The 24,970-nt window shown below is 41.8% G+C and overlaps 1 protein-coding gene across 3 annotated transcripts in view; it reads right to left on the reverse strand.

Annotated features, from left to right (window-relative positions):
* The window catches only part of LOC127583991 (lamin-L(III)-like), a 61,083-nt gene extending 37,173 nt beyond the window's left edge, over positions 1-23,910 (reverse strand). For all 3 annotated transcript variants that reach the window (XM_052040468.1, XM_052040467.1, XM_052040466.1), the window contains exons 1-4: positions 23,386-23,910; positions 11,093-11,249; positions 10,876-11,001; positions 3,816-3,983 (exon numbers count right to left, since the gene is read on the reverse strand). In XM_052040468.1, the coding sequence (XP_051896428.1) occupies positions 3,816-3,983; positions 10,876-11,001; positions 11,093-11,249; positions 23,386-23,744 (810 nt within the window). In that variant the 5' untranslated portion in view covers positions 23,745-23,910. The remainder of the gene's footprint in view (positions 1-3,815; positions 3,984-10,875; positions 11,002-11,092; positions 11,250-23,385) is intronic.
* Between the last annotated feature and the right edge of the window lie 1,060 nt (positions 23,911-24,970).

The raw sequence follows: 24,970 nt of genomic DNA on the forward strand, positions 1-24,970 counted from the left end.
TGTGCAATGATGTTTGAACTGTGACACTGAAGGTAACTTTTGAAGAATTCATATCAATTTATTCAAAAATATAAGCTCATCGACACATATAGTAACAATTAGTGCCAAATTATTTGACACTAATTAATTACATGCCCAAAGTTATTTTGCTTCTTATCCTAATTTCCACCTTTTGTTACCTGAATGACTCAATACATTTCTTCCTGACTGTTCTTGTTTGCTGCAAGCCACTCGACTCTCCCGAAACAGATTTGCCTGATAGTCTTCCTACCTCTGATTTATCAATCCTGTACTTTTGGCTTTTCCAAGTCCAGAAAATATCTGTTTCTGCAATGTAGGTCATGCACATTGTAGTTTAATATATACATAGAATTAAACTCACAGCCTAAGAGTACTCTTTTTTAGAGAAAGAAGTGGATCTCTGACCAGCAAAGCAGTGTGGCGTACTAAACTGCACCAGCGTCTGCATTTCGTTCCCTTTTAAAAAAATACTCAGCTCTGCCCCAAAAGTACTGACAATGTTTGAGTGCGCAAGAACATGATCAACTTGAAATTGTTACCCCACCCAGTTCACAGGTTACTTTGACTTGGAGATAAATTGGTGTTTTTTCATCATGACTGTATCCTGATTGGTTACATCATGACCTGTTATGGCAATTTGAATGCACAGGGACACAAGAAGCTGCAGAGAGTGGACTCAGCCCAATACACACGCACATCGTTCCCCACTATCGACAGTATCTCCACAAGGTGCTGCCTCAAGAAGGCAACATCTGTCATCAAAGATCCCCACCATCCGGGCCATGCCATCTTCTCGCAGCTACCATCGGCAGGAGGACCAGAAGCCTGGAGTCCCACACCACCAGGTTCAAGACTTTTCATGCTCGGTCAGAATTCTGTAATTGCTAAACTAATGGGGTTGTAAAAGAGCCTTCGCCAAAAAGACTGCAACATTTTAAGTAGGCAGTTCATCATCACCGACTCAAAAGCTGTTAAGGATGGGAAAATAAGAACATACTGTACTTTGTAAGTAATGCCCATATTCTGGTAATCAATATTTTTTTCAAAAAGTTCGACAAAGTGAAATAGCTTTTGCCACAAGGAATTTGTTCAGAGAAATCCCTCAACCAGGTGCCATAACTTCTATCAAATGATTAACCCAAACCCCATTTTAAAAGGTCTTACTCCAAAATAGTAGAAATTAATTGTTCAAAATCTTGACGAAATTTCACATCTATTTCCTCGATGTGAAGGAAAGTGGGCAATACATCTTTAGCTGTAGCAGAAACTTACAGACATAGTGTCAATCAACTAACAAGGAATTTATTTTGTCTCCGACATTACATAAGTGTACCTTAACTACTGGATTTTATTCAAAATTTGCTTCACTATAACAGTGTATCCACATGTTTGCTATCATATTAAAGCTGGATGTGCGTGCATTGGGTCCTTATTGAACCTGAACTGTGACACTTCTGATTTGCATCCGGATGAGTTCTCCGTAAATTTGGATTTAATTCACCAATGGAGAATCAGTGAACATTATTGCTTAAACATATGGCACTCTTCAAATCTGGGCCATTCAATTAAAAAATGATTACAAAAGATTCGTGAGTAGCCTCCCAGAATTATTACAAACAATCCAAAAAGTCTGGCCGAAGCTGTACTTACAAAAGTCACTTTACTGGGCTAGAATAAACCAATGAATTATAAAAAGAGACAGATGACTAGCTGGTGATCAATGTTAATTACTCCATCATATGGTAGACTTGGCATCCATTAATTTCTTTGTTTGGTGGACAGAATAGATTGCTATTAAAATAACATGTATTCACTTCATCAATCACCATCGATGTTTTTTTGCAAGGGGAAGAGCTAACTGCCATCAATTATTCATGTTCATCACACATCTTAGGATAATTTTTTTTTCCAGAGTCAGTGTCAGCAGTGCCTTCCTCAAGGTTAGGAGCTTAATTCACCACCCGATACCAAGCTGTTCCCAGCAACGTAATAATATGTTTTCTCCAAACTTGTTTTTTCTCCAAACTTCCCCAGTTCTGATGAAAAGTCCTGAACAGATCTGAAAGGCTAACTCCGTTTCTCTCTGCAGAGATGTTGTGGAGAGAGATGTCCAACTTGCTGAGCATTTGCTGGTTAATGACATTCTTTGTTTTATTGCAGATTTCCAGCTTCTGGCTTATTTAACTGCTTTTCTTACTGATAAGTTAATGAAAATAAATTGATTCAACTCACCTTCAGCTCTCTCCCCACCCAACTCAGAATAAGGAAAATGAAATATATATTGTACTTGCATTGGAAGTTATCCAAAAGAGATTCGCTAGGTTAATTTCTGGGATGAAGTGGGTTGTCCTGAAACAAACAGCTAAAACAGTTGGACCTGTATTCTTTGGAGTTTGGAAGATCAAGGGGTGTTCTTATTGAAACATACAAGATCCTATGGGGGCTTGACAGGGTAGATGTTGAGGTGTTTCCACTCGTGGGAGTATCTCAAATGAGGGGACCTAGTTACAAGATTAGGAGCAGTCATTTAAAGCTGAGATGCAGAGGATTTTCTTCTTACAGAGGGTGGCAAATCTTTGGAATTTTCTGCCCTGGAGGGTTGTGGAGGCTAGATCACTGGAGGCATTTAAAGAGGAAGTGGATAAGTTTTTGAAATATCAGGGAATTGAAGGCTATGGGGAACGGGCACAGAAGAGGTGATGAGTCCTGAGACGGATCAGCCGTGATCATATTGGATGGTGGGGCAGGCCAGGTCAGGTGGAGAGGTTGGGTGGCCTACTCCTGCTCCAATTTTCTTGTGAAGTCAATTCTCAGCATAACACTTGAGTTTTGATCAATAACATCACTAAACTTGTCCTCTCTCTCAAATACTGAAGTTGACCCGCCCTTCTCAGCAGGGCTCAACAACTGCATGATTCCTTCTTCATGATCTTGCTTCCTGGGACATTAGCAGCTGAACCCAACTCATTTCCAAATGGAGCTTGAGTTATGGACTACTTATTAATTGGCCACTGTCCTTGCCAATGTTTGGACTTCTCCAAACGAGTTTCTGGACAGCTTCAAATTGTTAAATGTACCATTGCTTAATAGGTGAACATTTTCTGGAAGCTTTTGAACACGACTGCCTAGTGAATTTGCTTCCATTAGAAAAAGATAACAATTTCAATGGCTGGTTTATTAGCTTTAGGTAAACTCATTAACATGCCAATCTTCCTTCGTCTCCAATTGGGCCACTTCTGAACAAGGCTAAAATGTCAAAATGGCAGAAAGGATGCCTCAGTGTAGGCCCTACCTTAAATACCACTTAAAGAATTGATTGCAAGACATAAGGCAAGATATATAGCGAAGTTAGTCTGACTCAAGAAGAGAATGAACCTTGATCATGACAGAATGAGCAACTTTGCTTCAGGACGTTGTGGAAAGTGTTATGGGTGGTTCCTCGAGAGTTCCCAGCAGCTAAGCCAACAAAAAATGCTATTTTTAAAATTTGTTAAAATACTGGCTATATAATGCTCCTTGTACAGGGAGATGAGGTGTTGAGTTTCAGATAAGTCCAGTGACAGAGTGATAAATCCCAGCAAAATAAAGCACACTGTACTATATTTATGCATTACATAAATTCACTGGAAACTTCTGCCTAATTATTTATATGATATCTTGCCCGAGTCACCACAGCCAAGATCACAAGGCACAGTGCAGTCATTCCTCCACCAAGTTCAAGCGGTATCTCCATATATTCAGAAATTGGAAATTGTTAAAAGTTTCCTCAGAACTTTTAGGGAGGTATAAGTTACCTTAGTATTGAAGTTTCTTTCCAGTTGCTCCCTGTACTGTTTGATTTGTTCATACTGATCTCCCCTTAGCTCCTGAAGCACTTCAGCTAGTTTGCGCTTATTTTCCATCTGACGAACAACCTCTATTTCTTCACGCCTGTCTTTATTTCTCTTGAATTCTGTAATCTCCTACAGGATCAAAAATTCAAAATAGTCAAACAACTTGTTGGATTCACTGTTCATATTCAAAATATGTATTTTAAAACTGGACATTAAACCACACAGAGAACAATCAAACCAAATGTGAAGTCTTCATATCTCCATATAAGTTTTGATCGTTTTAGCAAATTGGTGGAATTTACATACATATAGAATGCAGACACAATAGAAAAGGAGACTAAGGGTCGATACACGATGGGCATAATTGCCACTGAGGAAATTTGGCAGCAGATGGATCACCTGTTCTTTCAATGGAGTAAGAGATTAGTCCTGGCATTAGTCTGGGAGGGCAAAAGCACAACAGGAAATAGATGGTATAATTCTACACATCATCTTCTATGACTCAATATTAACCATTCATTCCAAAATATACAGCAGGTAGCTCACTCAAAAGTCAGTTCTTATTTTTCCAACAAAAATATGAATAATATGAAAAAATAAAGTTAAGCTGGCAACCAAATATCCCTTTTATCATCACAGTAAATTAGGTTTGATAAAGAGAAGTGTGTTATCTAATTTAGAACTTTATTTGTATATGATATCAATAAGCACTTCTATTATATAAAGATCATTGGATAAAAGGTTGTGCAATTCACCCCTCAAGCCTGTCAATCTTTTAATTACATTATGGATACCTTGTATCTCAGCTCTACTTCCTTCATTTATTCTGTTTCCCTTGGTATACTTACTGACCATTAACGCAACAACCACAGTCCTGACATTTTCCTATATCTGCAGACTTTTGGGGAGGTAGCACAGATTTCCATAATAAGATTATCATTCAACTTTCCAAAATCAAGGGAACAGATAACAAGTTTACACAATGTTCTCATTCCATTCTGGTAAATATTGGCTGTGCCCTTTTTGAGGGCAATACTTCCTTTCAGAGTGGGCTACAAAACTGGCAGGAATACTCCAGATGGGAACTGACCATAACGGAGGGTGAAAATTACCAAAATACCTGCAATTAAAGACATTTCACCTCACTTCTGTCCTAAGTGGGCCATCTCTTACCTGGTCGCTATGGACCTTCAATCCTGCTTCTCCAATCAAGTTATTCAGCACCTATTCTGTTAAGCTATCTCCATTTTGTTAGGAGAAATATAAGTAGTAAGGATTGCAGAGCTCTGAAATGTAGAGTAATCTGGAAGTTCTGGGCATGCTATGTTGGCGCCGGAAGTGTGGCGACACTTGCGGGCTGCCCCCAGAACACTCTACGCAAAAGATGCATTTCACTGTGTGTTTTGATGTACATGTAACTAATAAAGATCTTATCTTATGTCCTAGTGCATGATCTGCAAAAGACTAGTAGGCTGATACTGTGCGTAATTAGGATGTTATTGTTTATTGTTGGGGGAACCGATTGCAAAAGAAGGGAAGTTATGCTTCAATTATATTGGATATTCATGAGACCACTTATGGAATATGGTGTACAGTGTCATTCTCCTTACTTAGGAAAGAAATTAATGCGATGGAAGCAGTTCAGATAAGGTTTGCTCAACTAAAACCAGGACTGGGCAGATTATCTCATGAGCAAATGTTGCACAGGGTAGGTTTGTGTTTGCTGAAGTTTAGAAGAGTAAGAGAGATCTTGATTGAAACAAGGGGTTGAGGGGTCCTGACAGGGTGGACAATCTAGGGGTCCTGAAAGGGTCAGTGTGGAGAGGATATTTCTGGCTGGAGAATCAAGGGGAGGCACGATAGTGTAGCGGTTAGCATACTGCTGTTACCTGGGACCCGGGTTCATTTCCGGCCACTGCCTGTAAGAAGTTTGTACATTCTCCCCACGACTATGTGGGTTTCCTCCCACATTCCAAAGACATACGGGTTAGGAAGTTGTGGGCATGCTATGTTGGCACTGGAAACGTGGCGACACTTGCGGGCTGCCCCCAGAACATGCATTTCACTGTGTTTCAATGTACATGTGACTAATAAACACATCTTATCTTAAGAAGTGGGGGTCATTGTTACAAAATAAGTGGTCACCCACTTAAGGCAGGGATGACACAAGATTTGTAGTCCCAGAAGGCTGCGCGTCTTTAGAATTCTCTTCCTCAAAACAGTGTTGAAAACAGAGTCTATGACTGTTTTTAGGTTAGAGGTAAATAGACACTTGATAAGCAAGGGAGTGAAAGGTTATCATGGGTAGTCAGGGAAGTGGAGCTGAGGTTACAGTCAGTTCAGTCATGATCTTATTTGTATGCAACCTCCTCCTTGGACTTATTTATATTTGCTCGTACTAATAGTATCTTAACCTCTTCCTCCACACAGAGGAATGCAGAGTAACATTTGTTTATTACGTTATAGTCCCACCTGTGTCTGTCGCTCATGGGCCAACATTTCCCTTGACTAATGCTTTTCTCTTAATATACAGCCCTACCAAGTCAATCAGCCATATTTAATACAGCCAGAAGGATTAATTACTGACAAGACTATACTGACCATTTGTCAGTAACATAAGCGGCAATTACAAAGGCACTGCTTAAACCATAAATTTAGCATGCAGGCTATTTCTGGAAAGTAAAGCAGCTGTCAACATCATCCAAAAATGTTGCTTGCATACTTCAATCCCATTCAGGGCTGATGAAATGAGGCAGACTGGTTTCTCTCTCTTTGGAATTAATACTGGCTCGTTTAAAAAGCTGAGATAGAGACAAGAATACTCTCTATATTCAGTGATAGCTTGGTCTAAAATATACAACCAGAAATGCCAGGTTTTAACAATTTAATTCTGCAAGATCTTTGAAGTAAATTAAATAAATTAGTAACTCAGCCAGTTTTTATAGTTTCTACTCAGTTGTACTGCCAACAAAGACTTTTATTGCTAACTACTTTATTATCACTGAAAAATGTTCATGTCTCCCTTTTACTTTATGTCTATTCTTTTGCTGTTATTTATTGAACCTTAAATTTGCAGAATTTCACTTTTTGTACTAGATAAACCTGGCTTTATCACTTACCTCATTTGCTGACCAAGATTGCTATGCAATGGAGTTTTTGCTTTTAAAGGGCTATAGATAAATTTGTCAAGTAAATCAGGAAAACCAAAAGGTCCTGAATGACATTGTCCTTTATTTGCAATTTTGTATGCATAGTGAACTGAATGAGTAGAATGCCCCAGAATGGCTGTATCACTTTAAGGTTCCTTAATTTTAAATTTTCTCTACTGCACACATCTGGAATCCTGTCTAATTCTGTAGCTCTGCCAGCAGGAAGAGATCTCATTTGTTTTTCATTGCATTTCCAAATTCAATATTTCCTGGGTCCTTTTCCACTGAGGGGAAAAATATTCTTTACCCAGAATCCGCAGTGCAGGGGACCTGCTCTCTCGTTGAGATTAGCCGTGCCGACAGTTGACTCTAGAGATAATGCAGCTTCTCAGCTGTTCAGGATGCCAGGTAGAGATCTAGATTCCATTAAGTTATTCCTTTCAGCAGGAGGCATGTCATTCTGATTCAAGTATGACATGCTTTAACTTGTAAATGAATCCAGTGTGGTGAAGGATGCCCACACCTCCTAATTATGAGTCTTCATTAGTTCAAGTTACAGCCCATTACTAGTACAATCATTAAGGACAGGCAATGTGTCTGTGTGTGCCTATCTGTGCATTATGAAGTCCAATATTTTACCAATACTTTCTATTGTTTTCTGCAAGATTGTCTGGCAACAGTTTTCTGTAGTCTTTACTTTCCTTAAAAAAAAGCTTCCTTTTCTCTCAAACACAAATATTGGATTGCAGCACATAGTCATTAAATGTGAAGGAAATCCTTTAAATGTTACGTACTGGTCTGGTTTGCTTCTCAATACCAAGCCTAGTATGACCTGCTCCCTCGTCCATTCTGTGACGTTTAGTAAGTTTGCAGATGATACAAAAAGTAGTGGTGTTCTTGATACCGAGGAGGGTAGTGTTAGGGTACAGAATTACATAGGTCAGTTTGTACGTTGGTAGAGCAACGGCAATGGAATTTAATCCTGATAAGTGTGATGTATTTTAGGGTGGTTGAATGAGGGTAAAACATATGTTATGAAAGGCAAGGTCCCAAGGAGGATCGAGGAACAAAGGCACTTTGATGTTATAAGTCCAAAGATCCCCAAAGGTTGAACTCAGACAGATAGGGTGTGAAGAAGGCATACAAGATGCTTGTCTTCATTAGGAAAAGCAGGGAGATCTTGGTACAACTTTATAAAACGTAGGTTAGACCACAGCTGGATTATTGTGTGCAGTTCTGGTTGCCAAACAATAGGATGGACATGATTCTACTGGAGAGGTCCAGAGGAGATTCACCAGGATCCAAGACGGAATGTTTCAGTCCTGAGGAGAGATTGGATAGGCTTGGTTTGTTTTCCTTGGAACAGGGGAGGCTGAGAGGTCCTGGAGGTGTAAAAAAATTATGAGAGGGATCGATAGGGTAAATAGAAACTTTTCCCCTTAGCAGAGGTGTTTTAGACCAAATGGCATTGGTTCAAGGTGGGGAGTAAGAGGGTTAGAAGGGAGACGAGGAATAAATTTTTCACCCAGAGGGTGGTTGGAGTCTGGAACACACTGTCTGTGAAGGTGGTAGAGGCAGATATTCTCATAACATTTAAAAAGCATCTGAATGAGCACCGAAATCACCAAGGGATAGTAGGCTCTGGACTATGTGCTGGGAAATGAGATTTGTACAGATAGGCAGGTATTTGTTGGTCAGCATGGACATGGTGGGCCGAAGGGCCTGTTTCTGTGTTGTATAACTCTCTGACTTTAGAAAATGAATACATTCGAGAAAATGTTTCCCATTACCCCATGTGTAGCTCAGCTGTCTGAATCCATTTGAAAATTAAATGTTTGCTTTAATGCACAATTGCTACCTTAGTCTCTGTTTTTATATATCCTCCCAGTATGTCACAACTATCAAGATGAATGGACAATGACCACCAACCTTCCAAGCTTTGCTGTTCTTGGACTATTCTTCACATTGGCTGCTTACCCTAACGGAAATCTTTTTTCGCCAACTGTAACAATTTCAGCTTTTATCAATACAAATCCTACTCCTTTCCAAAATCTTGTTGTCTGGAATATTTACAACCAGACAGTAAGCTTGTAGCCTGATATTTGTCGTAGTCACTACATCAATCCTCCTAAACTGAATGTATGTTTATTATTCACTTATTTTTTTGTAATGCCACATGCAATGGGAAACAGCAAAATAGCAAAGTAACAAAATAACTACAACAAAGAAACATGCCATTCAACCCAAACAGGTCCATGCCAATGTGTATCTACTTCATATCAACACAATCTTTTCCTCTCCTCATGCTTATCCAGGTTCCTTTTGAATGTATCCATGCTGTTTGCCTCAATATTCCCTGTAATAGCAATCTGCAAATTCAGTTGTTAAATAAGTTTCTCCCAAATTCCCTCTTGCAATTATAAGAAGTTATTTGCCATAACTTATATGTCCTTTGAACCAATTTATGTTTCAGCTTAGTCATATTTTGAATTAATATTCCTTTTATTGTACAGGTGTTTCTTAGCATATTAAGCAACTGATCCTGCAGTTTTGTTATCACCTGCACCAGAACCGTTACACAGAAAGGAACTTCACTGGGTGCTTCCAACAAGGCTGCTAGTTACAAGAAGAAAGAGATGGAATTTCCCATATGCAATATCACAGTGTCAATGAAAAACCCTGTCTAAGGTTACAACAGGATCGAGGTCAACTGCGAAAGTGGGCAAAGCAATGGCAGATGGAGTTTAACTCAGACAAGTGTGAAGTGATGCATTTTGGGAAGTTACACTAGGTGGGACGTACACAGTGAATGATAGGGCCTTGGGGAGTGCTGTAGAACAGAGAGACCTTGGGGTACAAGTACATAGTTCCCTGAAAGTGGCGACACAGGTAGACAAGGTGGTGAAGAAGGCACATGGCATGCTTGCCTTCATTGGACAGGTCACTGAGTACAAGAGCTGGGATGTCATGTTAGAGCTGAGACCACACCTGGAATACTGTGTGCAGTTCTGGTCACCGTACTATAGGGAGGATGTGATTAAGCTTGAGCTGATGCAGAAAAGGTTCACAAGCATGTTGTCAGGACTGGAGGGCTTTAGTTATAAGAAGAGACTGGATACCGGAGAGCTGGGATTGTTTTCCTTGGAACGAAAGGGGTGGAGGGGTGACCTTACAAAGGTTTATAAAATCACGAGGGCCATAGATAAGGTGGATGATCACAGTCTTTTTCCCAGGGTAGGGAAGTCTAAAACTAGAAGGCATAGATTTAATGTGAAAGGGGAAAGATTTAAAGGGAATCTGAGGATGCTGGGTATATGGAACAAGCTGCCAGAGGTGAATACAATTACAACACTTAGCACTTAGGGCGGCACGGTAGCTTAGCGGTTAGCAAGACGCTATTACAGTGCCAGCGATCGGGGTTTGATTCCCGTCGCTGTCTGTAAGGAGTTTGTACGTTCTCCCGTGTCTGCGCGGGTTTCCTCCAGGTGCTCCGGTTTCCTCCCACATTGTAAAGACGTACGGATAGGTTAATTTGGGTTTAAAATGGGCGGCACGGACTCATTGGGCCGGAAGGTCCTGTTACCACGCTGTAAATAAAATTCAAATTTAATTTAAAAAAATTTAATAAAATTTAAATTTAAATTTGAGACATTTGGACATGTTCATGGATAGGAAAGGTTTAGAGCAGTATGATCCAAATACAGGCAAATGGGTCTAGCTTAGGAAAGTACCTTGGTTGGCATGGACTAGTTGGGCCAAAGGGCCTGTTTCCATGCTGTATAACTCTATCAATCTATGATTAGTACACAAGGTATATGGATTGTGTCTTCTTTTGAATCTGGCCTTGGCTTCTCAGTGATTTCAGTACCTACCTTCTCGTGGAGGCTTTCCTGGAAAGCTAACTGCTCCTGCAATGTTTGTGTTTGGTTTTCTAAGTCACATCTTCGTAACATTTCATCTTGAAGTTGTGCTTTGGTATCACGGACAACTGAATTAGCCTATATTAAAATAGAAAAGACATTACAGCAATCAACTTTTTTTTTCTTCTGACTAGGATGCAGATCAATAACTCTGATACAAAATGCCTACTTTTGCAAGCTGAGCTTTGACTTCAAACAGTTCACTCTCCAAATTCTTCTTCTCACTCAGCGATGCAGCCAGCTGAGTCTTGTTGGAATTCAACAGAGTTTCCTGGACTCTCAACTGGACTGAAGCAGATTTCAACTCAGACTCCTTTTTTGCATTTCTGAAAGAATATAATATTACTTCCATTTATTTGATTTTCACTTCAACTTTTCCACTTTGACTAGAATTTGTTTATCAGCCAGTCTTAAAAAATTAATTGATATCAAAACACATGATTCCTTTGGATGGATTTATAGCAAAATAATTTGATTAAAGCAAAGGACGTCCCACAATTTGATTAAAAGAAAACATCAGGTAGCAGAAATCCAAGGCTAGATTTGTACTACAGCTGAAGTCTGCTTCCTTCTCTTTTCCAGTTTATATAATTCCTTCTCGTAACTTCCATTGTTCTAGCAGCTCTTAATCGGATCCTATTTTGCACTGCAGCGACCAGAATGATGTTAAGCGCCATTACACTAGTTGTAGAGACAGGATTACCTCAAAATTCTAGTCCAACATTGCACTTCTAAAACATCCCAGCATCTGACCTACTTTACTCACAGTTGCTGAGTATTGATGTGAAAGCTTCAATCCATTTAGTATACCAATGTCAATATGCTGGGAGAAAGATAACAAAAGTTGTTTAAACCAGGAAAATATATCCACATGAAGATACTGAAAAACTTTAAAGGCTTCACATTGACACTTAAAGCAGCAATTCTCTCAAAAGTTCTTATGTGGAAGTTAGAAAATTTCTGTTGTTCTTCCCAATTAAATTCCTAAGCATCAATTCTAAGGAGACAATGAATGCAACTGACAAGAGGCTTGAACTAGAGATTCGAGAGTAAGGTCGTCATTTTTATGGACATTTCACAAGATCCATTAAATTTCAATTTATACTTGTGTTTATAGTTAAATTGCACCTTGCACAGATAGCAAGATCCGAGCAGCAACTAAGATGATGAGCTGCCAGTCATATCTAGGTAGCTATATTATTATGTGAACATTTCCTGTGAACGTTCCCTCCACATTATAAATTCCTATGATTATATTTATAATGCAGGCTACTTTCCTAAATTTGTCACACTGTATACTGTACACACTGGGATACTATTACAGCTGCAGAAAGGGTGGATAATGTAGAAGGATCCTCTCTAAAGTCAGTATGGGTGGAAGTTAGGAACAATAAAGGAGCAGTTACTCTACTGGGAGTATTCTATAGGCCCCCCGGTAGCAGCAGGGATACTGAGAAGCAGATTGGGAGGCAGATTTTAGAAAGGTGCAAGAATAACAGGGTTGTTATCATGGGAGACTTCAACTTCGCAAATATTGATTGGCACCTGCTTAGTGCCAAAGGTTTAGACGGGGCAGAGTTTGTTAGTGTGTCCAGGATGGATTCCTGTCACAGTATGTTGACAGGCCTACTAGAGGGAATGCCATATTAAGATCTAGTATTAGGTAATGAACCGGGTCAGGTGACAGATCTCTCGGTGGGTGAGCATTTGGGGGACAGTGACTACCGCTCCCTAATCTTTAGCATTGTCATGGACAAGGATAGGAGCAAAGAGGACGGGAAGATATTTAATTGGGGAAGGGCAAATTATGAGGCTATAAGGCTAGAACTTGAGAGTGTAAATTGGGATGACATTTTTGAAGTGAAGTGTACTATGGAGATGTGGTCGTTGTTCAGGGATCTCTTGCAGGATGTTAGGGATAAGTTTGTCCTGGTGAAGCAGAGAAAGAATGGCAGGGTGAAGGAACCATGGGTGACAAGAGAGGTAGAACAACTAGTTAGGAAGAAGAAGGCAGCATACATAAGGTGTAAGCAGCAAGGATCAGATAGGGCTCATGAGGAATATAGAGTAGCAAGGAAGGAACTTAAGAAGGAGCTGAGGAGAGCAAGAAGGAGACAAGAAAAGGCTTTGGCGAGTAGGGTTAAAGAGAATCCCAAGGCTTTATTCACGTACATGAAGAGCAGAAGGATGATGAGAGTAAAGGTAGGGCCGATTAGAGACAAAGGTGGGAAGATGTGCCTGGAAGCTGTGGAAGTTCTCAATGAATACTTCTCTTCAGTATTCACCAAAGACAGGGGCCTTGATGATGCTGAGGACAGTGTTGGTAAGGATAATGTTCTAGAGTATGTAGATATCAAGAGAGAAGATGTCTTGGAGCTGTTAGAAAATATTAGGACAGATAAGTCCCCGGGGCCTGACGGAATATTCCCCAGGCTGCTCCATGAGGCGAGGGAGGAGATTGCAGAACTGTTAGCTAGGATCTTTGAGTCCTCATTGTCTATGGGAGTGATACCGGAGGATTGGAGGGTGGCAAATGTTGTCCCCTTATTCAAAAAAGGTAGTAGGGATAGTCCAGGGAATTACAGACCAGTGAGCCTTACGTCTGTGGTGGGCAAGCTGTTGGAAAGGATTCTAAGAGATAGGATCTATGAGCATTTAGAGAATCATGGACTGACTAGGGACAGCCAGCATGGCTTTGTGGAGGGCAGATCATGTCTCACGAGCCTGATAGGGTTCTTTGAGGAGGTGACCAGGAAGATTGATGAGGGTAGTGCAGTGGATGTGGTCTACATGGATTTTAGTAAGGCGTTTGATAAGGTTCCGCATGGTAGGCTTCTTCAGAAGGTCAGAGGCCAAGGGATCCAGGGAGGCTTAGCCATGTGGATTCAGAGTTGGCTTGCCTGTAGAAAGCAGAGGGTTGTGGTGGAGGGAGTGCATTCAGATTGGAGGGCTGTGACTAGTGGTGTCCCACAAGGATCGGTTCTGGGACCTCTACTTTTCGTGATATTTATTAATGACTTGGATGAGGGGGTAGAAGGGTAAGTTAGCAAGTTTGCAGACGACACAAGGATTGGTGGTGTTGTGGAAAGCATGGAGAACTGTCGAAGCTTGCAGAGGACATTGATAGGATGCAGAGCTGGGCTGAAAAGTGGCAGATGGAGTTCAATCCAGAGGAGTGTGAGGTTGTACACTTTGGAAGGACAAACTCCAAGGCGGAGTACAAAGGTTAATGGCAGGATTCTGGGTAGTGTGGAGGAGCAGAGGGATCTGGGGGTTCTGTGTATATACAGATCACTGAAAGTTGCCTCACAGGTGGATAGGGTAGTTAAGAAAGCTGATAGGATGTTAGCTTTCATAAGTCGTGGGATCGAGTTTTAGAGCTGTGAGGTAATGATGCAGCTCTACAAAACTCTGGTTAGACCACACTTACAGTACTGTGTCCAGTTCTGGTCGCCTCATTATAGGAAGGATGTGGAGGCGTTGGAAAGGGTACAGAGGAGATTTACCAGGATGCTGCCTGGATTGGAGAGTATGGATTATGAAGAGAGACTAAGGGAGCTAGGGCTTTACTCTTTGGAGAGGAGGAGGATGAGGGGAGACATGATAGAGGTATACAAAATATTAAGAGGAATAGACAGAGTAGACAGCCAGCCCCTCTTTCCAAGGGCACTAGTGCTCACTACAAGAGGGCATGGCTTTAAAGTAATGGGTGGGAAGTTCAAAGGAGATAACAGAGGGAGGTTTTCACCCAGAGAGTGGTTGGTGCATGGAATGTGCTGCCTGGGGTAGTGGTGGAGGCAGATACTTTGGTCAAGTTCAAGAGATTGTTAGATAAGCATATGGAGGAATTTAAAATAGGGGGATATGTGGGAGGAAGGGGGTTAGATAGTCTTAGGCGTGGTTTAAAGGTCGGCACAACATGATGGGCCAAAGGGCCTGTATTGTGCTGTATTGTTCAATGGTTCTATGGTTAAAGGCATGTTACCTCCAGTAGAGGTACTGTTGGGCCACCTTAGGGTGATGCAAATACAATACAAATCAGTTATTTCAAACCAAGAAACATGGATATAGAAATTCACCCAAGTTAATTGTCCATGTGCAAAGTCATTTAACCATAAATGAAGTAAATTCAGAAAATCAGATGTACAAATGACAGAGGTCTGGAAGATGCAACAAAAAATAGTTACACTAATACCTCCACAAATGTAAGAAAAAGCCTTTAACTTTGCTATGTTCAACTAGCTATATAATGGGAAAAGTGGATTTATGAAGCAGGTTGAAGTACATTTGCTCACATTAGAAGCCTTGCTCTCTGCACTCTGAAATTAATGAAAGAGGAAAGTTATTAAATACATCAGCTGTACAGAAGATATATTTGATTACTGGATTAAAGTTGTTACCTTTTTTTTCACCTTGTACTGTTGTTTTCCTACCTCAATAAATTCACGTACATTTGCACTTAGAAAGCTGAAATGAAAAAGAAACTCCAAATCCAAAATTCAAACTGAATTAGTGAAGCTAATCAGCATTTTGATTACATTAGACTTGTAACTTGCAGGAAGACATGGAGGCCATGTGCAAACAGAAAGGAACATGCAATATCTCAAACAGCCTATTCACCTGCGTCATTAAGTAATACCTGCCCACTAGTAATAACTGATTGAAGCCCATTCTTATGTCCTGAGACAAATCAGGATTGAACTTTGACACGCAGGATCTCAAAGCTCCTACCATCAGCTAATCCCCAACTCTACAAACCTTGATGTGTCCTACACAAATACGTCGGAACCATCACAACAACCAGAGCTGTTTATCCCCAAAAATGGAGGCACGTCTGCTCATAATGCAACAATTTATAAACCCACAAATTTCCCCACTTTTAATCTACAAAATTAAAACATCTAATAAGAGAGGGTGCAGAGGAGATTTACAAGGATGCTGCCTGGAATGCGGAGCATGCCTTATGAAAGCAGGTTGAGGGAACTCGGCCTTTTCTCCTTGGAGAGACGGAGGATGAGGGGGGACCTGATAGAGGTGTATAAGATGATGAGAGGTATTGATAGGGTAGATAGTCAGAGGCTTTTCCCCAGGGCTGAATTGGTGGCCACAAGAGGACATGGATTTAAAGTGCTGGGGAGTAGATATAGAGGAGATGTCAGGGCTAAGTTTTTACTCAGAGGGTGGTGAGTGCGTGGAATGGGCTGCCAGAAACTGTGGTGGAGGCTGATACGATATAGGGTCTTTCAAGAGACTGTTAGATAGGTACATGAAGCTGAGTGAAATAGAGGGCTATGGATAAGCCTAGTAATTTCTAGGGTAGGGACGTGTTCGGCACAGCTTTGTGGGCCGAAGGGCCTGAATTGTGCTGTAGTTTTTCTATGTTCTATGTTCTAATAAGTTTCAGCTTTCGTGTTGAGATGGGTTCTTAGCAACATCAAGAAATTAGGAATAGCTAAATGTACCAAAAGGAATTCAACTTAATACAAGGTGCACATCTTAATGATATCAAGTTTTCATAAAAATGCTCGGTATTTGAAATTTAAATTGCAATTGATTTTTTCTTTTTGAAGAAAAGGTGTAATCGGAATGATTATCAAATAGAAATATACATACTTTTTCCTCTTTGGGACTTGATCATTTATATACTTACAATAAAATAATAAGGCTAAAACACCAACTGGGAAGATCAGAAAAATCAGCACACATATCTACTCAACCAAGCAAGGCATGGTCAATTGTGGACTTCCAGTCTACCCGAACAGCCAATGATTAGATTACCATCAGTCCCCCCTTCTTAGGTAGTCTTTCATGGTTGAGAAAGGCTTGCTTCCAGTCCAGTTCTGTGGGTTCAGAGGTGGCTGAAGAACCCTCCATGCCTTCTGCAGACTCTGACACAGGTGGGCAGGCATTACTTAATGGCACAAGTGAATTGGTTGTCTGGGATGTTGCATGCTCCTTCCTGTTTGCACATAGCCTCCATGTTTTCCTGTTGCAAAGATTTGAGGTGTACGGTGCCTTCCTGATACTCCTTCTCTATGTTCAGCTTTTGTGGTCCAGGAATTCCTTTGAGTTAGTTAGGATGTTGCAATCTTTCAAGACAGCTTAGAGCACATCCTTGAAACATTTTCCCTATCCTACCAGAGATCTTATGCAGGGATGGGGGTTTGGTGCTCACTTTAGGAGTTTAGTATCAGGCACACAGATAAAGGCCAAAATACCCGAGTTGGTTTAGTATGATCAGTGCCTTGATGCTGGGGACGTTGGCCTGGAACAGGTCAGAGGAAATCGATGCAGAGGTAGGTTATTTAGTTCCTTGTGCCTCTCCACCATCCAATGAGATCAAGACTGTTCTTTTATTTCCTCACTTTTCTGCACTAACTGATGTCCCTTGATTGTTTTTAATATTAAGGTCTTGCGATCTCTGCCTTGAATTTATTCAACCCATGAGCTTCCACAACCCTTTTGGGTCAAAGTCCAAAGATTCACCACCCCAGAATGAAGTAACTTCTCCTCACTTCAATCCTGACAGGCCAACCCATTACCTTGAGATGTGACCACTAGTTCAAGACACGCCAGGTAGATGGCAATCCCATGTCTAATCTGTCAGTTCCCATAAACATGTATGTTTCCGTAACATCACCTCTCATTCTTCTAAACTCAAGAGAGTTTAGACCTTGACTGTTAATCTCTCCTTGTGACACACCTGCTATCATAGGAATCGATCTGAGTTGCACTCCTTCTATCACAAGTATATTCTTCCTTAGGTTGGGAGGCCAGAACTGTGCAAAATACTGGTCCTCACCAGGGTTCCATTCCCGAGAATGGTTCATAACCCAGAGAGTTTGCAAGTCCGAAATACAGCTGCCCAGCACTAAATTAAAAACACCAGTGAGCCAAAGGCAACGTGTAGTTAAACCAGGGCGTTTAACTCAACCAGATTTCTCTGCAAAATGCAATGATATTGCCGCAAACAGAAGATGCCTGCAGCCCTGCGGCAGCTGTCAAATTCATCCAGTCGATCTCCTGAACATTCATATGCATGTGTGGACTGTACACAAGTTGAACATACATAATCCAGGAAGGACCTATACTCCAGATGCTATCTCATCTATGTTATGTCAACACTGTTTCATCTATCCTGACAACAAATTTGGAGGATCATGCAAAAACTATATTGGCAGTACCAACTGTAATATCTGTATGTCTCCAAAGATTACAGGAGGGTATGGATCAATGCTGCTTGGTACACCATGATTTTGGTGCTATGATTGAGGTCATGGTGTTTAAACATTCTTTTCATCAGTCAGTCAAAGACGATGCTGGCCCTTTTGAGTAAGTGGTAGATTTCACCATCTTTTGCTGAGATGTGGCTCCCAATGTTATGGAAAGCAAATGTGAGGAGAAATTACTTCACTCAGAGAGTGGTGAAATTTTGGACTTCAACCCAAGAGGACTGCAAAAGCTCATTGGCCAAATATATTCAAGGCAGAGATTGAAAAATTTTTGGTTATTAAAAACAATCGAGGGATATTGGTCAAATCACATAGATGCCACGGCCAAGAAAGCTCACCAGTGGCTCTACTTCCTCAGGAGGCTAAAGAAATTCGGTTTGTCCCCTTTGACTCTCACCAACTTTTATCGATGTACCATAGAAAGCATCCTATCTGGATATATCACAGCTTGGTATGGCAAGTGCTCTGCCCAGGACCGCAAGAATCTGCAGAGAGTTGTGGACACAGCCCAGCGCATCACGGACACCAGCCTCCCCTCCTTGGGCTCTGTCTTTACCTCTTGCTGTCTTGGTGAAGCAGCCAGCATATTTGAAGACCCTACCCACCCATGTCATTCTCTCTTCTCTCCTCTTCCGTCGGGTAGAAGATATAGGAGCCTGAAGGCACGTACCACCAGACTTAAGGACAGCTTCTACCCCACTGTGATAAGACTATTGAACTTATATGATGAGATGGACCATGACCTCACAATCTACCTTATTGTGACCTCGCACCTTATTGCACTGCACTTTCTCTGTAGCTGTGACACTTTACTCTGTACTGTTACTGTTTTTACCTGTACTACATCAATGCACTCTGTACTGACTCAATGTAACTGCACTGTGTAATGAATTGACCTGTACGATTGGTATGCAAGACAAGTCTTTCACTATACCTCGGTACAAGTGACAATAATAAACCAATACCAATAGTACAGAAAAATGAGGAAGTAAAAAAAAAAATCAGCCTTGATCTCATTGGTGGAGAGGCACAAGGGGCTAAGGAACCTACCTTCTGCATCTACTTACCACATCCTGTTACAGGCCAACCTCCGCAGCATCAAAGGTCTCATCACATTTAACCTGTTCAGGTAGGTGGGTCGTGTTGTCTGTGTGTTGTCATGGACCTTGATTTATCCAGCCAATGCTAGAGTGGGTCAGGGGCAGAAGGGCTACTCCTCTGTGGGAAAGTATGCCTGGCTGTGTCTGGAGGACCTATGTCTTCCAGCTACTTTTTGTAAAGTCCATCCTTCTGTATGCACCTGTGAAGAAGTCAATGTTGACTTGGAGCTCAGCCTCTGAATTTGCATATATGCAAGTGGCATCTGAACACTGTAAGTTAATGACCAAGACTGAGGTGATCTTTGTTCTGGAGTGGCAATGGCAAAAGCTACCTGTTCATCCTGTAGGTTAACCCCACTCCTGCTAGAAACCATTGACTTAATTCAAGGTCAAATGCTAATCAGACGAGAGTGGAATCAATATGTTATTTTAAAAACATCATTACAATTAAATTTCTACAAGGTCACTTGCTGCAAAAAAAAGACATTATTCTACCCTCTGGGACGTGCTTTATAAGTTCATATGGTATGTTACAGACTCTGTTGATGCTTGTAATCATTAATTACCAGTGGCCTTATCACTCCACTAACCTGGCACTGAAGATATAAACAAGTCTACAACCAGGAACATAACAGACCACCGTGAGGTCCATTTTTACATCAATTTTACATTGATCCTAATAGAAATTAGTAGGTCTTTGCAAGTTCACTATTTTACTTTCATACCACTGTTAGGAAAATCTCCAAAAGGTTACTCAGTTATACAACTGCAGATCTATAATAGTTTCCCATTACAACTAATACGGCATTAATGACAGTATTTTCATTTCATGGTACACAGTAATTCATACTTCACATGATCTAACAGTTATTCTTGACAACAAATTATCTTAACAAGCTCAATGAAAAACAGATGGCAAATGTGTGTCACACTTGAAGATTTTCAGAGAAAACACACTGTCAGTTCTTCAGAAAATGAGTTCAGTGAAAAGTGAAATAGTGAGAAGATGGAACTGAGAGAACAGAATATTCTCCACTTGGAGCCTATTATAGATAATCACCCATTTTTAGAAAAAGTAATGTAGAACTGACATCAAGTGACAATGGTAAAAAGGTTAGTAAGGAAATAAAGGAATGCCCCATTTTGGTATGAAGGCAATTGAAGAAAATGAATATTTATTTTAGTTTATGAAAATGGAGGATATTTAAATATTTTGTGTAAATAAACCAAATAAAAACACACCATTTAAAACCATCTTCTCCAAGGACAACATACAACTGAACTGGACCTGGCTAATACACAAAACCTCCTGACAAATGAAACCAAGTAGCATACAAGCAGAGCTATACAATGTACTGCAACTACTAAAATGACACAAGACAAATTTTACCCAATGACCAATACTGATGCACAGGCAATTCTCCAATGGACAGCATCAACTGAAAATAAAACACTTTATTTGATAAGACCATAAGACGTACGGCCCATCGAGTCTGCTCCGCCATTCAATCATGGCTGATTTATTTTTCCCTCTCAACACTATTCTCCTGCCTTCTCCCCGTAACCTTTGATGCCCTCACTAATCAAGAACCTATCAACCTCTGCTTTAAATATACCCAATGACTTGGCCTCCACAGCTGTCTGTGGCAATGAATTCCACAGACTCACCACCCTCTGGCTAAAGAAATTCCACCTCACCTCTGTTCTAAAGGGACGCCTTTCTATTCTGAGGCTGTGCCCTCTGGTCCTAGATTCTACCACTACTGGAACATCCCCTCCACGTCCACTCTATCCAGGCCTTTCAATATTCGGTAAGTTTCAAAGAGATCCACCGTTATCCTTCTAAACTCCCAGCGAGTACAGGCCCAGAGCCATCAAACGCTCCTCATATGTTAAACCTTTCATTCCTGGGATCATTCTTGCGAACCTCCTCTGGACCCTCTCCAATGCCAGCACATCCTTCCTTAGATATGAGGCCCAAAACTGCTCACAATACTCCAAATATGGTCTGACCAATGCCTTATAAAACCTCAGCATTACATCCTTGCTTTTATATTCTAGTCCTCTCGAAATGAATGCTAACATTGCATTTACCTTCCTTACTACCGACTCAACCTCCAAGTTAACCTTTGGGTAATCCAGTACTAGGACTCCCAAGTCCCTTTGCATCTCCAATTTCTGAATTCGCTCCCCGCTTAGGTAATAGTCTACATCTTTATTCCTTCTACCAAAGTGCATGACCGTACACTTCCCTACGCTGTATTCCATCTGCCATAAGGTGCTCATCTGTGAAAAAAATTATGTCTCCTGGTGCCATTTGAGGATCAACAATATCGTTCCTCTTTAGTTCACAAGGCCAGTCAATCTGCCATGCCTGAATCTCATCATCATACATCCAGAATTAGATTCCAACTCAAACTTTTACTTCACATGAAAACTGATTTTGCACGTCTCCATAATTTTAAAGCTTCCATCTCCAAACTGCCTTGTACTTCTGAAAAAAAAAGCTCCCAAAACTTGCTAGATACAGAATAAACTGTTAGTTCTTATTAATATATGAACAGGGCATTCATTAATGCAAGCAACCCCAATTTTAGAAGCTCATTTTTTTTGCAGTAGGCTTATGTTTCGCACTTGCCAATTGTCACCTAATTTGCTTTTAAAGAATATAATGAAGCCCTTGTGAATGCGAATCTTTTCTCAAGGGGCCTTAGTAGTTCTGATTTCAAACAAAAATGTTAAAAGGTGTTACCTTTACTTTAGAGGGGGTTAGAATTTTTGATTCCTGCCTGTCAGAGATCCCCTCTCTAATGGATGTGTAAATATCACAATATTCAGCCCGAATTTCTGCCAATATTGTCAAGTTATCAAGAGAGCTACCATTATTTGTTAAAAAGAAAGCAAACAGCAAAAATTAATTATTTTGGATTATTATCCTTTGGGATATCTGGCAAGTTGAAAAATAGTAATGGGGGTGGGAGGGAAGAGTGTACCCATTTGTACTGGTTCCAGTTTAAGAAATGGGAGCCAGGAGTAGGCCAATTGAACTTCCCCTGTCATTCAGTAAGGTCATGGCTTATAAACACCAATTTATAAGATATGATATTTATTTATTAGTCACATGTACATTGAAACACACAGTGAAATGCGTTTTTTTTGCGTTACTGAGAATGTGCTGGGGGCAGCCCGCAAGTGTCGCCACTCTTCTGGCACTGACATAGCACACGCACAGCTCCTAACCCGTATGTCTTTGGAATGTGGGAGGAAACCGGAGCACTCGAAGGAAACCCACGCAGACACGGGGAGAATGTACAACCAGCGGCGGAACTGAACCCGGGTCATGGCGTTGTGATAGCATTATGCTAATCCCTACACTACTCTTCCCACATCCCTCAATTCTCTTGTAGTTCAAACATCTGTCAGTTTCCTCCTTGAATATATCCAATGACTCCACCTCCACAGATCACTGGGATAGATAAGTCCAAAAAGCCACAACCATAAGTAAGGAAACTTCTTTTTGTCTCTACCCAAACTGGGCAATTCCACTTTCTGGACCCATAATCCTTACTTGCAGATACTCGCACCAGTGGAAACCTCCTCTCAGGATCTACCCTGTCACCCCCCAAGAATCTTGTATGTTTCAATATGTTCAACCCTCATTCTTCAGAACGACTATGGGTATAGATCGGCCCAGTCTGCTCAACCGTTCTTCATATGCCAATTCCTTCATCCCAGCAATCAACCCAAGGAACCATTTCTGTAATGCCTCCAATGCAAGCACATCGTTCCTTAAATATGGAGACCAAAACTGTGTGCTGTTCTCCAGATTTAATCTCACCAACACCCAGTAAAGTTGTATCAAAACGACTATACTTTTGTACTAATACCCAATGCAAAAAAAGGGGGGGGGGGGGGAGGAGAGATTGGCGGGATGGGGCAGATGAGGCAGGGAGGGGGTGGAGAGGGGGTGGGGTGGGGCAGGATGGGGATAGATGGGCTGGGGAGGAGATGGGGGTGGGGAGAGGAGATGGAGGGAGATGCGGGTGGGGTGGGGTGGGGTGGGGAGCCCTTGATCCGTGCGCCGATGCTGTGAGCGGACGGTGGCAGTGCGGGGTGCACGGCCGCGGTACCTCTCTTGGAGCTTGCGGTTCTCCTCGCGGAGCCTGCCCAGCTCCACCTGCAGCCGGGCCCGCTCGGCGGCTGTGGTGTCCAGCTGCTGCCTGGAGTCGGCCAGCTGGGTCTCCAAGAGGCGGCGGGTGTTGCGGAACTGGGAGCTGTCCTCCTCCCGGCACTCGGCGAGCTGCCGCCGCAGAGCCTCCTTCTCCGCCTCCAGACGGCAGTTCTGCTCGATGCAGGCGGCCAAGCGGTCGTTCAGCTGCTGTAGTTCCTCCTTCTCCTGCAGCCGGCTCAGGCGAACCGGGCTCGGGCTGCTGAGCGGCACCGAGTGGCCGGGCCTTCGGCGATGCGGCGTGGAGCTCCGCGGCTCCATTCCCCTGACTCCGCAGTCTCTGCACCGGTCCGGGATCAGAGGCCAACCCAATAGCTCCGAGCAGCCCAACTACTTCCAGCACAAGGAGGATAGGTCAAGCATTACACTTCCACAAGTCCCCCATTATGACCCACATTTAAAAGGCAAATGTTATTTTGGGGTTGAAGGTGAGTTGTGATCAATAAAGATTACTTTATTTGCTGTTACCCTGTTTTGCAGATGACACTAAAATAGGTGGTGTCTTAGTGAAGGAGGTGGGGGATCTTGATTAGCTGGGCAGTGGTGTGGAGTTCATTCCTGCTTAGTGTGAGCTATTGCATTTCGAGACATAAAACAAGGATTCACAGTGAACGGTAGGGCTCTGGGAGGTGTTGTAGAACAGCAGGACCTTGGAGTACAAGTACATGGTTCCCTGAAAGTGGCGTCATAGGTAGACAGGTTGTTGAAGAAGGTGTCCTGCACGCTGGCCTTCTTCAGTCGGGGCATCGAGTGCAGGAGTTGGGACGTTATGTTGCAGTTGTAAAGATGTTGGTGAGGCTGCACCTGGAATATTGTGTACAGCTTTGGTTACTCTGTTTTAGGGAAAATATCGTAAAGCTGGAAAGAGTGTAAAGATTTACGAGAATGTTGCCAGGACTGAGTTATAGGGAGAGATTGGGCAAGCTGGGACTTTATTTCCTTGGAGACTGAGGGGTGACCTTATAGAGGGCAGGCACGGTAGTGTAGCGGTTAGCGTAACATTATTACAGTGCCAGCGACCCAGGTTCAATTCCGGCCGCTGTCTGTAAGGAGTTTGTACGTTCTCCCCATGACTGTGTGGGTTTCCTCCAGGTGCTCCGGTTTCCCCCTACATTCCAAAGATGTACAGGTTAGGAAGTTGTGGGCATGCTATATTGGCGCCAGAAGCATGGCGACACTTGCAGGCTGCCCCCAGAACACTCAACACAAAAGATGCATTTCACTGTGTGTTTCGATGTACATGTGACTAGTAAAGAAATCTTATTTTATCTAAAATCACGAGCATAGGGGAACGCACACAGTCTTTTTCTCAGGGAAAGGGAACCAAAAACTAGAGAGCATAGGTTTAAGGTGAGGGGGGAAAGTTTTAAAAGGCACTTGAGGGGCAATTTCTTCACGCAGAGGGTGGTGTGTATATGGAACAAGCTGCCAGAGGAAGTGGTTGAGGCAGGTACAACAACGACATTTAAAAAACAGTTGGACAGGTA

Source organism: Pristis pectinata, chromosome 28, assembly GCF_009764475.1.
Source record: "Pristis pectinata isolate sPriPec2 chromosome 28, sPriPec2.1.pri, whole genome shotgun sequence".
NCBI lineage: Eukaryota > Metazoa > Chordata > Chondrichthyes > Rhinopristiformes > Pristidae > Pristis > Pristis pectinata.